Consider the following 14,160-nt stretch of genomic DNA (forward strand, 5'->3'; position numbering starts at 1 on the left):
GCTATTGTCCGACATGACAACCTCTTGTAAAAACTAAAGTAACGAGCCAATTTTGTAAAATGTAAGGAGTAGAAAGTAGGCCTACCGATATTTGTGTTAAAATGTAAGGAGTAGAAGTAAAAAGTCGCCACAAAAATAAATAGTAAAGTAAAGTAGAAATATCAGAAAAATCTACTTGAGTACAGTGACGAAGTATTTGTACTTCGTTACTTCCCATCTCTGAGAATAATCCACATCTTACTTTGAAACGGCTTTCCGTCACATACTTAAGAAAACTGGTGACAGTGTGTAAATGCTACCATTAGAGACAGGTGAGAAACTGACTAGTTGACTAGTTAGGATTAGAAAAAAAAAGATTGGGGTTTAGGTTCAAACACAGGTCCCCTTAAGTGGTAGGCCTACTCCTGGGCAAGGTTATAATCATTAACAAAAATGAACGAAATAACAAATAAAACATTGTCGTTAATTGCAATAAAAGTAATAAACGAGGTATTATAAATAAACAACAACTAACTTAAACTTTAATGTCTGTTTGCAAAACTAACTATAATAAAATAAAATAATCGAGTATGTGCCCTTTATTGACTTTGTCAATGTCTTTTTTTTTGTCAATTAGCAAATAATTTTATATGTTTCAGATTTGACATTTCCGATCATAGAACTGTTTTATACAGCCTATGCCACTGGCATAGTTACCAACAGGGAATCCAAAAAATTCCGACATTCCATGGAAAATTGAACAGAACATAGTCCACTCCGTGCCTCCCTGGCAGAGTCCCATTTCATTATGACTCTGTCAGATAAAAGCAATTGCCTTACAATGGAAGGTGTTAAAATATGTGGACAATTTATGAAAGGAATTTGAAAGTACATTTAAGAAGTGCGCACAAGAAGGCTAACCTAGCTTACCTTAACAAGGAAAAGGAGAACGTAAAGCCCCCCTTCCCCAAAACAGAAGCTAACCCCGGTACAGGGCATGGATGTATGGGTACAGAGCCTGGTAGCAAGACGGAGACAACCACAGGACAGAGAACACTACAGACCTGCATTCACCGGAGACCCGGTAGCTGGTTAGTAAATACGCAGGGACACCAAAAGCGGGAGGAAGCGTGGGTTAATATGTTAATATGTGGATTAATAATGTGGGATGTCTACATACTGTGTGGATCGACTGATTTCAAAAAGGTCAAAACTTTACTCAAACCATAGTTCAAAACACCTTTGATGTAGGGCTGCACGATTATGGCCAAAATGATAATCACAATTATTTTGATCAATATTGTGATCATGATTGGTCTCACCATTATTTTTTGATTTTAACCAAAACACATTTTATTGCCACAGGCTGTTTATAACTGCTTTCACATCCATATTATGCTACATTCTTCTTATGTTAAAGTTGTATGTTGTATAGACATATAGCTGCAACACATGTAAATGAAAATTAGAGAGAGATCCAACACAGGAACGGCTTTACAGAAGAAATGGGTCATTTAACGCAAAATTAAATCATATCCAGCAGCGGATGCGAGGACATTAGGTGCACCGGTGAGTCCTAGAGGAAAAATGTTCCTCACGCCCTATAGCCTGTGAGCAAATATACGCTAACTAGCACCGTCACCAACTATCAACAATCACTGCTGTTGTCAGAATAACAACAAAGACGGGACAAAATGTTGCGTTTACTGGTAAACTGGTAAACCTTGAGATCAACTTATAAGCAACTGCTATGTGTTGAGTTTTCCTCCTGTTACTTTGTCCTCTGTGACTTTCTACATCTAGAAACAAAGCGGCACGGGGTGCAGAGAACAACTCTGACTGGCTCATGATCAGACAGTGGTTTACGGAGCGGTAGATGCGCTATACAAAAAAAAAACGGGGGTTCGATGAAATGACGCAATTAAAAAAAATCGCTCGATCATGCAAATTTGATCGTGGGAAGTCAAAATCGTGATCGTGATTAAAATTCAATTAATTGTGCAGCCCTATGTTGATGTATTCTTTAGTTTTATCATCATCATATGTACATGTTATGTACTGTTGTTATTGTTGAATACATTGTTGAAAACATTTATAAAAATTTATGTTTTTGTTGAGCTATTATTCCACAATACTTTTTCTAACCCTTTTTAATCTTGTACCTGAGAAATAACCCAGATAATAAAAAAGACTAAAACTAAACTAAAACTAAGCATTTTCAAAAAATAAAAAAGAAAAGGAACAAAACGAAACAGGAAAGGGAAGTTTGAGGTCCCCTGCTGGAGCTGCTCCCCCCACAACCCGATACAGGATAAGGGGACGAAGATAGATGGATGGATGGAAACAAAATAGCAAGCCTGCTAAACAAAACTAATTATAACTGAACTGAATTTGAAAACAAACTTATGAAAAATGAAAAACTATAATAACCTTGCTCCAGGGACATGAACACCGGTTTCCCAAGTTAAAGTCTTGTGTTTTTCCAAACGAAGTCCGCTCCCCGGCTTGAAAAAAGTGTTTTATGAGCCATTCATATACCCCTACCTCCTCCTTACGTGGACCAGAGCGCTCTTAGAGTGGCAGTCAATGGGATACATACAATAATAAATACATGGAATACATATGTATTACAGTGCATTACTTTACGTAGCTATATGTACAAATGCTTCATTAAAACAGGCAAAATACAAAAATTGTATTCTATGTGAATTGACCATTCAAATTAACCAAATGAATACTGTATCCTGTCAGGAAGTGCTGTTCACTGCAGATGTATCACTTATTCCTCACCTTTGGTTTTTAATTCAAGAGCATGATGGGAATCATAAAATGAGGTGAGAAAGATAGCATTGTAAGAGATACAATCAGATTCATCAACACATACAGAAAATCCATCTAGACTTATAGGAAGGAGTTTGTGTGTGTGTGTGTGTGTGTGTGTGTGTGTCCCAGCTGATCTGGTCAAGGTTACTCATGCAGACAAAGCTTAATTAAAGCAGAGCAGGAAGAATACACCTAGTGGCATCCTGCCCAGCTTTTGGTAATCACAACTCGATACACCTGCTTTTCACGCACACACAAACAAACACACACACACACACACACACACACACACACACACACACACACACACACACACACACACACACACACACACACACACACACACACACACACAAAATCAAGATGGAAGAGAGACAGATGTACAGCCACACAAATACCCTCATTGAAATTGCTTTCAGAAAAACATTCCCTGTCCTGTTACTCAGAGTCGATCAGGGTGAACAGGGGGAAACTGATCACTTATTATTCATCCGCCAGCCTCATAGGACCAAAGAAAGAAAGATTCATGATCCACACATGCCTGTGGGACTCCAGGTCTGTCTCTATGCCTGAGTGACAAAGAACCAGAAGGTCCAATACATAACTGTTGGCTGCAAGTCTTCTAAAAACAATTACCCAAAATACTGTGGTTTCTGATGGGAAATTAAAATCTGGTAGAGAAAACCTGACAAACAGTCAACACTGAATGAGAAAGTACTGAACAGTAACAGTACAGCCTCAGTACGTCTTAACCTAAAGCAGAGGTCAGGATCACTGACATGAATATACCAAGCTAATGCCAAGTACTGTTAATGATAGCCACGTTAATACACATGAATATTATAATATTGTAAACATTTCTTTAAATATATCTATGTTTTCACTATTGTCATCACATTAAAGAGATATAATAGCAATACAAATGCTGGTAATGCTATGAATATTTATGGTAATAGTAGGCCTAGTGCTAATGCTATATATAAGAATATAAACAAAACATTTGTTTATCATTACATTTATACTTATAAAATAATAATCATTTTCTTATTGTGTAGTAACTTTATAACATCCTTATTAAATGGTAAATTGATAGTTGATTAAATTTAAGTCAATAGTTATTTTACTGTTAAACAATTAAATGATTCATGTTTACCAATTATTTTATTTTATCAATTTATTGAATATAAAATAATGAGTTAATGCATTAATATAGATGGTTAATACTTTGTCAATAGTTAATAATGGTTTTGTAAACATATATACACATTTGCATCGGTTTATAAAGTAATGCTGATAATAATGACTTAATAATTACTAAGTGGTTTATAAAGCATCTGGTAATATTCAGTTTTCCATTCCATCATTACATGATCATTAATTATTTGGCACTGATAACTAAATTAAATTAATTAAAACATGTTTATATATGCTTTTCAATGTATGTATTAACCATTATCCAGTTATTATAATCATCTGTTACTTTATAATCGTCATCCAAATAATGTTAGTGACGGTTTAAAAACCATTTTAGTAATCTTTAACAAACGTTAATGTTACGATATGTGATTATTATTATGATTACATAAATTATAGCATTTTTAATAATGTAAATTAATAATCATTTCACTGTTTGTTAATATTAAAATCAATTTTATTTAACTAATTTAATTTCATTCATTCATTTTTTATATGTTTAAATAGCCTAGTTTAGCATTATAATGCCAACACTAATACTGTAAAGAAACTAACAGAATTCATAATATGCTAATCATAGCAACGCTAAACACAAAAAAAAAACGTTAATATTCACTATGTTCACAATGAACAGTTGCTTGCTCTGGAGGAAACTACTAGAACTGTTGGGTCCTTGTAAATTCTGGAGTGTGGTCTAGACCTACTCTATCTGTAAAGTGTCTTGAGATAACGCTTGTTATGAATTGATACGATAAATAAAATTGAATTGAATTGAATTAAATTGAATGATTGCAATGCTGATACTGTTAATAATTTATAAACATTTGTATTAATAAAACTAGTATTTCTTTATTTTATGTATTACATCACTAAGTAATATATTATAATACTGGATTTAGATGTTTTTTATATTTGATAAAAATGGAATACAATAGTCTGGAAAAAGAAAAATGCTTAAAATAATTATTATTCTGACAATGGTGAGATTGCATCAGAGATCTGAGTGAGAAGCTGGAATTCATGGCATTTACTTTGAGTCATCTTTAAAATATGACAGATGATTAGAAAACACAGATTTGTAATGCATAGACTGTGTTGTTATTGAAATCAAGTTACATCTCTATAAGGATTTGAAATTGTCCTTCCTATCTGAGGGCTGTGGATATCCAGGATGAGCTTTGATTGGCTCTTCTCCCGGTTCTGGTCACCTTACCAAGGCAGTTTGGTTCTGCGCCACTCCAGTAGGGGGTGCTAGCATTGCGGCAGGTCAGCAGGCTGGAGCCCTGCAGCATGTAGCCGCTCAGACAGGAGAAGAAAGCCTCGCCTCCGGAGTGGAGACTGTTCACTGACACATCGCCGTAGCGAGGCCGTCGGGGGAAGACACAGCTCAACACAAAGGCTGTAGAGACACAGACATGAAAGAGTCAGAGAGAACGAGACAGAGAGACAGATACATGAAAGTTATGAAAGAGTCTACTCTGCCTCACTCACATATACTTAAACAATACATATACTTTTTTCATTCACTAATTAATTTGAATCAGTCTTCTTTACTGTTTTTTTCACTGGGTGCTACTGTCAATACAACAAACATTTCCTGCACGTTTCACCCTAAAGCTTTCCAAGAAACGGAGGAATGATGCCCTTTGGAACCCCTGAAAACTTCTCAATGTAAGACAACAAGAACAGGAAGCCTCGTGTTGTTGATGGGAGCTAGCTTAACAGTTATCTGGTTGAGAACAGTATTTCTGTTAAGTCCCCTGGAATCTTGGCTCCCCATCTTAAATATTTTAACATTACATTGAATATCCATGGCTCAATAAGGAATAATCACAGGCAAACAATTTAATCTTTAGATTCTCTCTATTGACTTACTGAACACTCACATACTCAAAAACTCAGCCTTTCACTTCACGCTGGTACAGTGTGTAGACAGAGCCCCACACACTTTTAACCACTGAGATGAAATGCAGAAATCTCTAATGTGAAACAACCAAAATGGTTTTAACTTTATACAGTTAGAGGAGAGGCATGCCTACAATAAACTACAGAATATCCTGTTAAATACAAATTGAGTTTCTGGTAGACACATTCTCTTATTTTCCATCAATAAAAAGGTAATCTGCAACCTGCAATAGACTGCTCACTGTATACATTCTCATAATGTATTTAACGGACCTTATTTAGGTAGATGTGGCAAAAAAACTGATAGGCCCGGCCTACGTACAAATGGTCAGTGTCAAATTGATTTCTTATTAAACTGTATGCTTAAAGAGAGGTAAATAATAAAACAAATGTCCCGTGGACAATAAACAGCAACACTACAGGAGCATTTAGTTTGTCAGCCGCCTGCTGATTGGCAAGGTAGCATTTACACACACACACACACACACACACACACACACACACACACACACACACACACACACACACACACACACACACACACACACACACACACACACACACACACACACACACACACACACACACACACACACACAATGTGGGAACATGTGCAGGTTGGCTCTCAGGTGACCAGTTAACTATCTGGCTTTTTTATTGCCCATGATTTGTCTTCCTCCAGCCTTCTGGTGTTCAGCCAAACATATTAATAATATATTTCTGCTAAAGACTCTGATCCATCTCACTGTAATTGTCCTAGTTTTATTGTTAGCCTTTGGATGGCTTGGCAGTAGTGCTGCTATTGATTCTGTCTGTCGGGGACAGCGCGGTGCTTCAGGCGAGGAAATATGTAGGGAGAATAAATAGGCCAATAAATGACAAACTCGGACCTCGGGTGCCTCCGACACTCTGTTAGAGCTGAGGGATGTTCGTCAGCTCTATAGTGTCTCACAGAAATAGAGATTACAGCAGTTTTGGTCTTAATAGTATTTCTCATTAGAGCAACGTCCCAGACTAGTGCTGCCCTCCCATAGCAGCAGCTGCTGGAGCTGTGTCCTATCACTCCCTGGGCTAGTTATTACCATGGTCAGCTGTAGCTATTAATATCCAGGCCAACCAAAAACTATGAAGCTCATAGGCTCACTGTAGAATAGCAAAGAGATAAAAGAGCCATCATGGTAGCATTGTGGCATCCTAGCACTGCTGCTAACAGGGAGCTTTCACAGAGACAAATAGCCTTGGAGCAGTAAAATGCCTACTAGGCTCTTGTCTTTGGGGATCTTATGGCCATATATCATGTTTTGGTTTAATGAAAGGTTATTGATAATAACTGCTTTTATTTTTTTTCTCTCTCTTTCATACAAGATTGAACAAGTTGATCTACAGTGTGGTGTTAAGCCTAAATTTACTGGATCACATGAATAATTTAAGGAGTGTGTCTATACAGTCATAACTTTATTCTGCATTGAGATTATTTGAAGTCATAGACTATTATGATGCATGTTCAGCATAACACGTTGCCAGTTGTTCTTCTGATCAGTAAATGAAACACGTTGACTTTGGCTGTTTACAGTTTGGAACATTACGCCAGCAATTTCCCTCTTAAATGAAATTATTATCTTAATATGATTAGTTCTGCAAGGGTGTTTGCTTTAGTCCGCAGACTGATCTGAACGCTTAATGGTGTTTTTTGCCTCCAGACTGCATCCAGGGAGCTAACCCTAACGCTAAACAAAACCATTACCCCGCTGTCTGGAAGGATACTTTGGGGACAAAAAAACACTAAACTCTGATCTGAACATACAGTTTATCATAGTGATGGCAAAATGAAGCTTCTTAAACCATTTCATTTATTTTCTGAGGCTACTAGATGGCGCTCTTGGTTTGTAAATTCAGAGTGCTTTCAACCATTTGCTCAGAAATGAAAGAAAAAGCTTTATGAGGCCATCACTAAAAGTTTGTGTCTTTTAAAAAAAAAGGAGACGGTTAGCTAAATTCTAAAGCTAAAAATGCATAGAGCAAAGGAATGGTTTTGTTACAATAACCCTCATGAACCATGTTTGAGTGTCATACCCTTGCGCTAATTGGACAAAGTTTAAAACTACAAAATAGTACAATGAAGGATGAAAAAGATTAAAACTACCAAAAGTACAATGCAGGACCAACAATAAAATGACTACAGGACATATGAAAATATGAAAAGACTGAAGTCAAAGTCAAACGTTGCATGCCGGTTAGATTTGTCTCCAACTTGATCCCAACTCGCTCTGATATCATGTACACGTGGCAACAATAACCTTACAAGCAGCGCAGTTGCTTTTCACCGAGGCGGATCCAGGGCATGCTGGGAAACGCCGGCCTCTTGGCTGATCTAATAGCTGATTGGTTCAGAAATAACGCAAATTAAGGACATTTTACATTTTATTATTTTTGAAGCGGAGGATTTTAATGTTTGTCTGATTTGAAGGCTTATTTTGTACAAACCACATCGTTTGTGGCTGATAGTGACGTTTAGAAGTTAGAGAGACTAAATCTGTTCAGATTACAGATCATCTACAGTGTGTTGTTAATTAACATCAGCAACAGATCGCATGTAGAGAATTGTGAGATCTAGGCTTACTCTGTAATAATAAAAACAACTGTAGACTTGTGTACAAGCTGATATATAGGTCTGATAACACTATAAATCGGAATTGGACCACAGTGTCACTTATTGTTTTGCTTGAAGACTGCTGAAAACAGCTGGAAACGGCCCGACTTGAGATCGGATTTTGGTCACCGTCCCCAGCTGCTGCCGCCTGCTCTCGTCCACCTTACAGGCAAGCCACAGTTCGAACAAGCCTAATAAATCATAATGGATTGAAAAAAATTAAGGCCGGCCCGGGTTTGCAGAGATTTAGAAATGATAAATAAATAGCAAAAATAAATGGCTCCTATAATGAGTGCGGGTCTGTGTCTGTGATAGTGGGCAGAAGAGAAATAGAGAAAAGGGGGGGAGGGCATGTATGGTGTGGAGTGAGAGACTGACGTAAACAGCTGTTTCAGTGCATCAACTCCTGCTGATTTTGAGGGATTATTGTGAATGCTCTTATTAATAAATTTATATATTGCTTTGTGATAAGTTTGTAGTTTAGTTTGTTGGCCCCTTGGCAGTGTATAATGTGCTCCAGGCTCTATGTAGTGTTGATGTGTTCCCTGTGACTGAAACATGAGCCAAAAAGACAAAATACTAAAACACGTTAATCACTATCAGTAAAAACTTAACGTCACTGCAAACAGCAAAGACTGTGACAGTTCTGTATGACACTTGCTGATGTAATGTTTTAGGACAAAAGTGATGCATAAAATTAAGCTCTCTGTCTTGGTTACAGTTAGTAATTGTAAAATAACTAGTGCTGACCAAATAAAGCCTAATGAAGCATTTTCTTCACTGCCTGAGCCCACTAGAAAATAAATCAGTAAGTTATTAGTAAAATAAGATCCAAAGGAATTGTTTTTTTTTTAAGGACAAATTAGCTATATGTAGTGGAATTTCCAGCTTATGAACTCATGCTATGTAAGTTGAGACAGTGGTACCCAGGTGTCAGGTCAGTGTCCAACTTAGCCTATGCAGAAGAGTACTTCAACTTTCTATTTACAAATATGACGGGAGACGTAGCAGCTGTATGACAAGACTGTGCTGCCTCATCCTAACAATGTCATAGAGGAAGTTAACACATAACACAATTTGTCTGAGGTGAGATATTTGGGCGCCCTCAATATCTTGGTTTACTTTGAAGATTCAGCTAAACTAAGGCCACGTCCACACGTGCCAAAACAATCTTTTTTTCCCGTCTCCCCTGGCATCGTTTTAAGAATATTTGCATCCAAAAGGATCCGTTTTAAAATAACTCAACACGCTGCTTCATATTCCAGGGGTATAGATGGCGCTGTTTCTGCTAAAAAACACCAACAAACATTTATGCATGCACATAAAGCTTGCGCGCTGTATACAAACAGAAAGTATATTTTGTATATTTTGCCCTCGTAACCCTAATAGGCTAAATATCTTCTTCAGCAGGAACACAAGCCTGTAGTCCGCCATTATGGTTGTTGTTTCTGATGTTATGAGACGTCATCGCGGGATAAGAGGTCGAAAGCTAGCCCCGAGGGGTGTGCCGGGCAGTTTTGTCTTCAGGCGGTGCATTTACAGGATTTGTTTGGACAAACGATGAAGAACATGTGCGTTTACATGAAAAAAGCATTTCCGTGTGGATTTACAGGGTTGACAACACTGTCAAACATTGACAATCATGTATGTTACTGTCAACAAGGACCACGAAAAGTAAAAAAACCACCATGTGTATTTGCTCAAAGCCTATACTGAAAAATGTATTGTAATTTAATTTAAACAGGGACAGTGTACAATTGGACATTGCACCAGGTTGTACCACAAGTGGTATTTTCCGCCCACAGTCCCTGGCCAGGCAGGTAAAACACTAAATATTTAATGTGAAGTACAAGTGAAGTACAAAACATCAAAATATACAATTTTACAAACACATTCACACCTAATTTACAGTAATACGCAAATATGTGCATCAATAAAAGGATCATGTGTTCAGTCATTCCCATATCTTAAAACCAATCTCTCCACCCCTTGTGTGCAATCAAATTCCTAAAAAACACTTCACAAATATATATTTTTATTTTTAAAGAAGGCTCAGTCATTTCCTAAGCTAGCTGGTCACTGTTTTAAGCAAACATTACTCACACAGGAGGAAATGGAATGTTTTGTTATCAATATGTTCTCATCAATATGTACTGTATATATAGCACTGCTAAAATTCAATTTTATTATCAGTGACACTATGCGCAGTTACATACAGTATTTAACAATATAGGTCATTGCTTTCCAACAACAGTGCACATACACAGTAGATGAAAACAAAAAGACTTAACATTATTAACATTTACAGGCTAAGAAGTATTGGGATTTATATTATAAACGTGCACATTTTGTAAATGTTCTTCTGCAAATGAACTAGTTTATAAGTGCAGTAACTGGAGTAGGTGCAAATCTCAGCAGTAGGCCGTTCACCGTTTTCTCCACTGCTTCTGAGCTGCTAAACCAACACACAAGCCCCAGACTGGCCAAACGCCAGCTCTGTACAAATGCTGAGAGGAAACGTTGGCCTGCACTGTATCTAATCACACCTCACGGCCACAGATGTAGATCACAGGGAAAGAGCAATAATTTGAGATGTTTAATGGTCCCCTGTTGATCAGACTTTATCTCTAATCTCGTTTGCTCCCTCGGTGCATTTTCTTCTGCTGACCAATGGCCTCGCATTACTTTGAGGAGTTGACAAACTGCAGAGATTAATCGTCTTGGTTTCAGGGCTTCACTCCGGAGTAACTGAATCTCTGTGCCACAGAGTTTGTGGGCAAAAGACACCATGATCTGTGTCATGCTTCATTTCCGGTACATATTGTCTGAAAAGGTCACTTAGAAACAGATACAAATACCAACCTAGTACAAACATTCTCCATACATTTCACCTAAAGCTATACTTAACCCTACAGCAATCTGATATACACAACATTCAGCTTTACACACCATTATCAAAATCCTATTTACTGTATCATATTAAGTAGTGGTCGACTGATACAGTTTTTTCCGGGACGATACTGAAAACGATTATTGGTGGTTAATGAAACAGATGACAGATATTTTGAACCAATATGCATATACAGTAAAAAGGAAAATCTGTTAATCAAAGTTAAAATTTTGGAATGTTACAAACTCCAACTCAAAAGCTTGTTTAAATGATTGAAGAAATTATTACAGTTTAGACAGATAGATAGACAGATATTTATTTATCCCAAAAATGGGAAATTACGGTGTTACAGCAGCACACGTACATTAGTCACACAACACAGAATACAAATATAAATGATACTAGGAAAAAATATACATACATACATTAACCATGAAATAATAATAATAATAATGATAGGAATAAAATATAAGAACATATTTTGAAATATATACAGGATGGGAAAACAAAAAATGTGCGACTGCTTAAATAATCTGCTAAATGTATGCTAAAATGTAAATGAACCAATTTAGCAGGTTGGCCTTATTGCAATATTGTGGTGTCGAAAAGTCTCCTTTAGCACCTAGTAATGACATGTTGAAAAGTGTTATTGCCTGTGGTAGGAAGGATTTCCTGTAGCGGTCCATGCGGCATTGAAGCTGTCGGAGCCTCTTAGAGAAGCTGCTCCTCTGTTGGACCAGTGTGGGATGGAGAGGGCGGTCGGGGTTATCCATGATAGACAACAGTCTGTTCAGTGACCTCCTCTCTACCACAGCTTCAAACGTGTTCAGTTTACAGCCGATCATGGAGCCAGCCTGATTTGTTTGATGCAGACTGCTTACTGAGCTGTAGCAAAACCAAAGTAGTGCACTTTTAAATTCATTAACTTTATCAGTTATCGGAAAAATAAAACAGAAAAGAGATAATCTGCAAATTGCCAAATATCTGCCCCAATAATTGTCCAGGCCGATAATTGGTCAATATTTTTCTAATTTGGCTGCGATCCACTGGGAGAGCAGTCTGAGAAGAGCAGAGTAAAACAAAGAGAGAGGTGGAGAAGACCTACACTAGTTACTCTGAGGAGAATCCACTGGGGCTGCAGCTCGCGTCTCTCCATCCTCAAGAGGCCATCAACAATGATAAATAGCCAGCAGGAAGGAGAAGATGAAGGCACAGAAACAGCCTATAGATCATACATAAAGCATAGGGCCGCCATGATGCAGGATGAGCCAAATAGAAAAGAACACGGGAAGAAACAAAGTGCTGGCAGACTGTGGTTCAATCTATGTTGCAGTGAAAATGCAGCTCTCTTTTACCACTCACTAAGAGTCAATGAGCCATAGACATATACAGTAGAACACCCACACCCACCCTCCACCCCTGCAATCCATTTTATTTATGCTGTACAGCAGCAGCCTCTCCGCTTTGCACCGGCCTGCGGCTGCAGTACATGGACATGTTGTTATAGCAAGATCAGCCTGCCGTTTCTCTTTCAATTAGCCTAACTTGGAGGAGCGCTCAACCTCCCACCCCGAGGTAAATCACCGAGCAGCACCTAGAGCCCTCGTCCACTGATGGCCAGCTGCTCTATGGACCAATCAAAGGACACTTGGGGTTAGTAATGATAGGGACACTGGAAGAACTCCTAAGGTGAACCATCAGCAGCTGCTAGTAATGTCTTCCCTGCAGCGCACCATTGAGGACTTTTAGATGACGCACTATCCAGTTGTATGATAAGTGTTTTAAGAATATATATTGCGCTTTTCATCTGTAGTCAGGAAAGGGAAGAGAGAGGTGGGGATGACAAGGACTGAGTCTTTTGGCCCTGTTAGCATGGGAACTACACTGCTAGTTAATTTGTAAATCTAACACTTTGGCCAGAGAGACAGTCAACAACAACCCGTCAGATAGCCACCGAAGTTTTACATATTTTCTAGGACCACTACATGGTGTTTTCGTTTAAAGAAAAAGGCTCAAGAAATGGCAATTTAGTAGGATTTCCACCTGTTGTTGAACAGAGAGCGCCATCTAGAGGGATCAGACAATAAAGGTAATGCTTCATGAATCTTCATGAGGTTTTGTTTGGCCATCACTAATCATTGTCAAATAACATTCATTCAAATAACGTTGGGTCACAGGGTTTGACCCTGGAACACAGGAATACAGATAGTCCGAGATATGGTGAGCAGATTTTTGCCAACACACAAAAAAATAGCACTTGTGTAATTACCTCATACTCCAGTGTAAATCAGTAAATGTTACCTTCTCTGTAGTTATGGCCAAAAGAAGCCTCATATACAGTGGTGTGAAAAAGTGTTTGCCCCCTTCCTCATTTCCTGTTCCTTTGCATGTTTGTCACACTTAAGTGTTTCGGAACATCAAACCAATTTAAAGAATAGTCAAGGACAACACAAGTAGACACAAAATGCAATTTGTAAATGAAGGTGTTTATTATAAAAGGTGAAAACAAATCCTAACCATCATGGCCCTGTGTGAAAAAGTGATTGCCCTCCTTGTTAAAACATACTATAACTGTGGTTGTCCACACCTGAGTTCAATTTCTCTAGCCACAACCCGGGCCTGAATATTAACACACCTGTTTACAATCAAGGCATAACTTAAATAGGAGCTGCTTGACACAGTAAGGTCCACCAGAAGATCCTTAAAAGCTACACATCAT

At 37.9% G+C, this 14,160-nt stretch overlaps 1 protein-coding gene across 2 annotated transcripts in view; it reads right to left on the bottom strand.

The window, feature by feature from the left end:
* LOC117941670 (seizure protein 6-like) overlaps positions 1-14,160 on the bottom strand; it is a 301,601-nt gene that overhangs the window by 59,002 nt on the left and 228,439 nt on the right. For both annotated transcript variants that reach the window (XM_034866671.1, XM_034866670.1), the window contains exon 5: positions 5,210-5,395. In XM_034866671.1, the coding sequence (XP_034722562.1) occupies positions 5,210-5,395 (186 nt within the window). The remainder of the gene's footprint in view (positions 1-5,209; positions 5,396-14,160) is intronic.

Source organism: Etheostoma cragini, chromosome 3, assembly GCF_013103735.1.
Source record: "Etheostoma cragini isolate CJK2018 chromosome 3, CSU_Ecrag_1.0, whole genome shotgun sequence".
NCBI classification, from domain to species: domain Eukaryota; kingdom Metazoa; phylum Chordata; class Actinopteri; order Perciformes; family Percidae; genus Etheostoma; species Etheostoma cragini.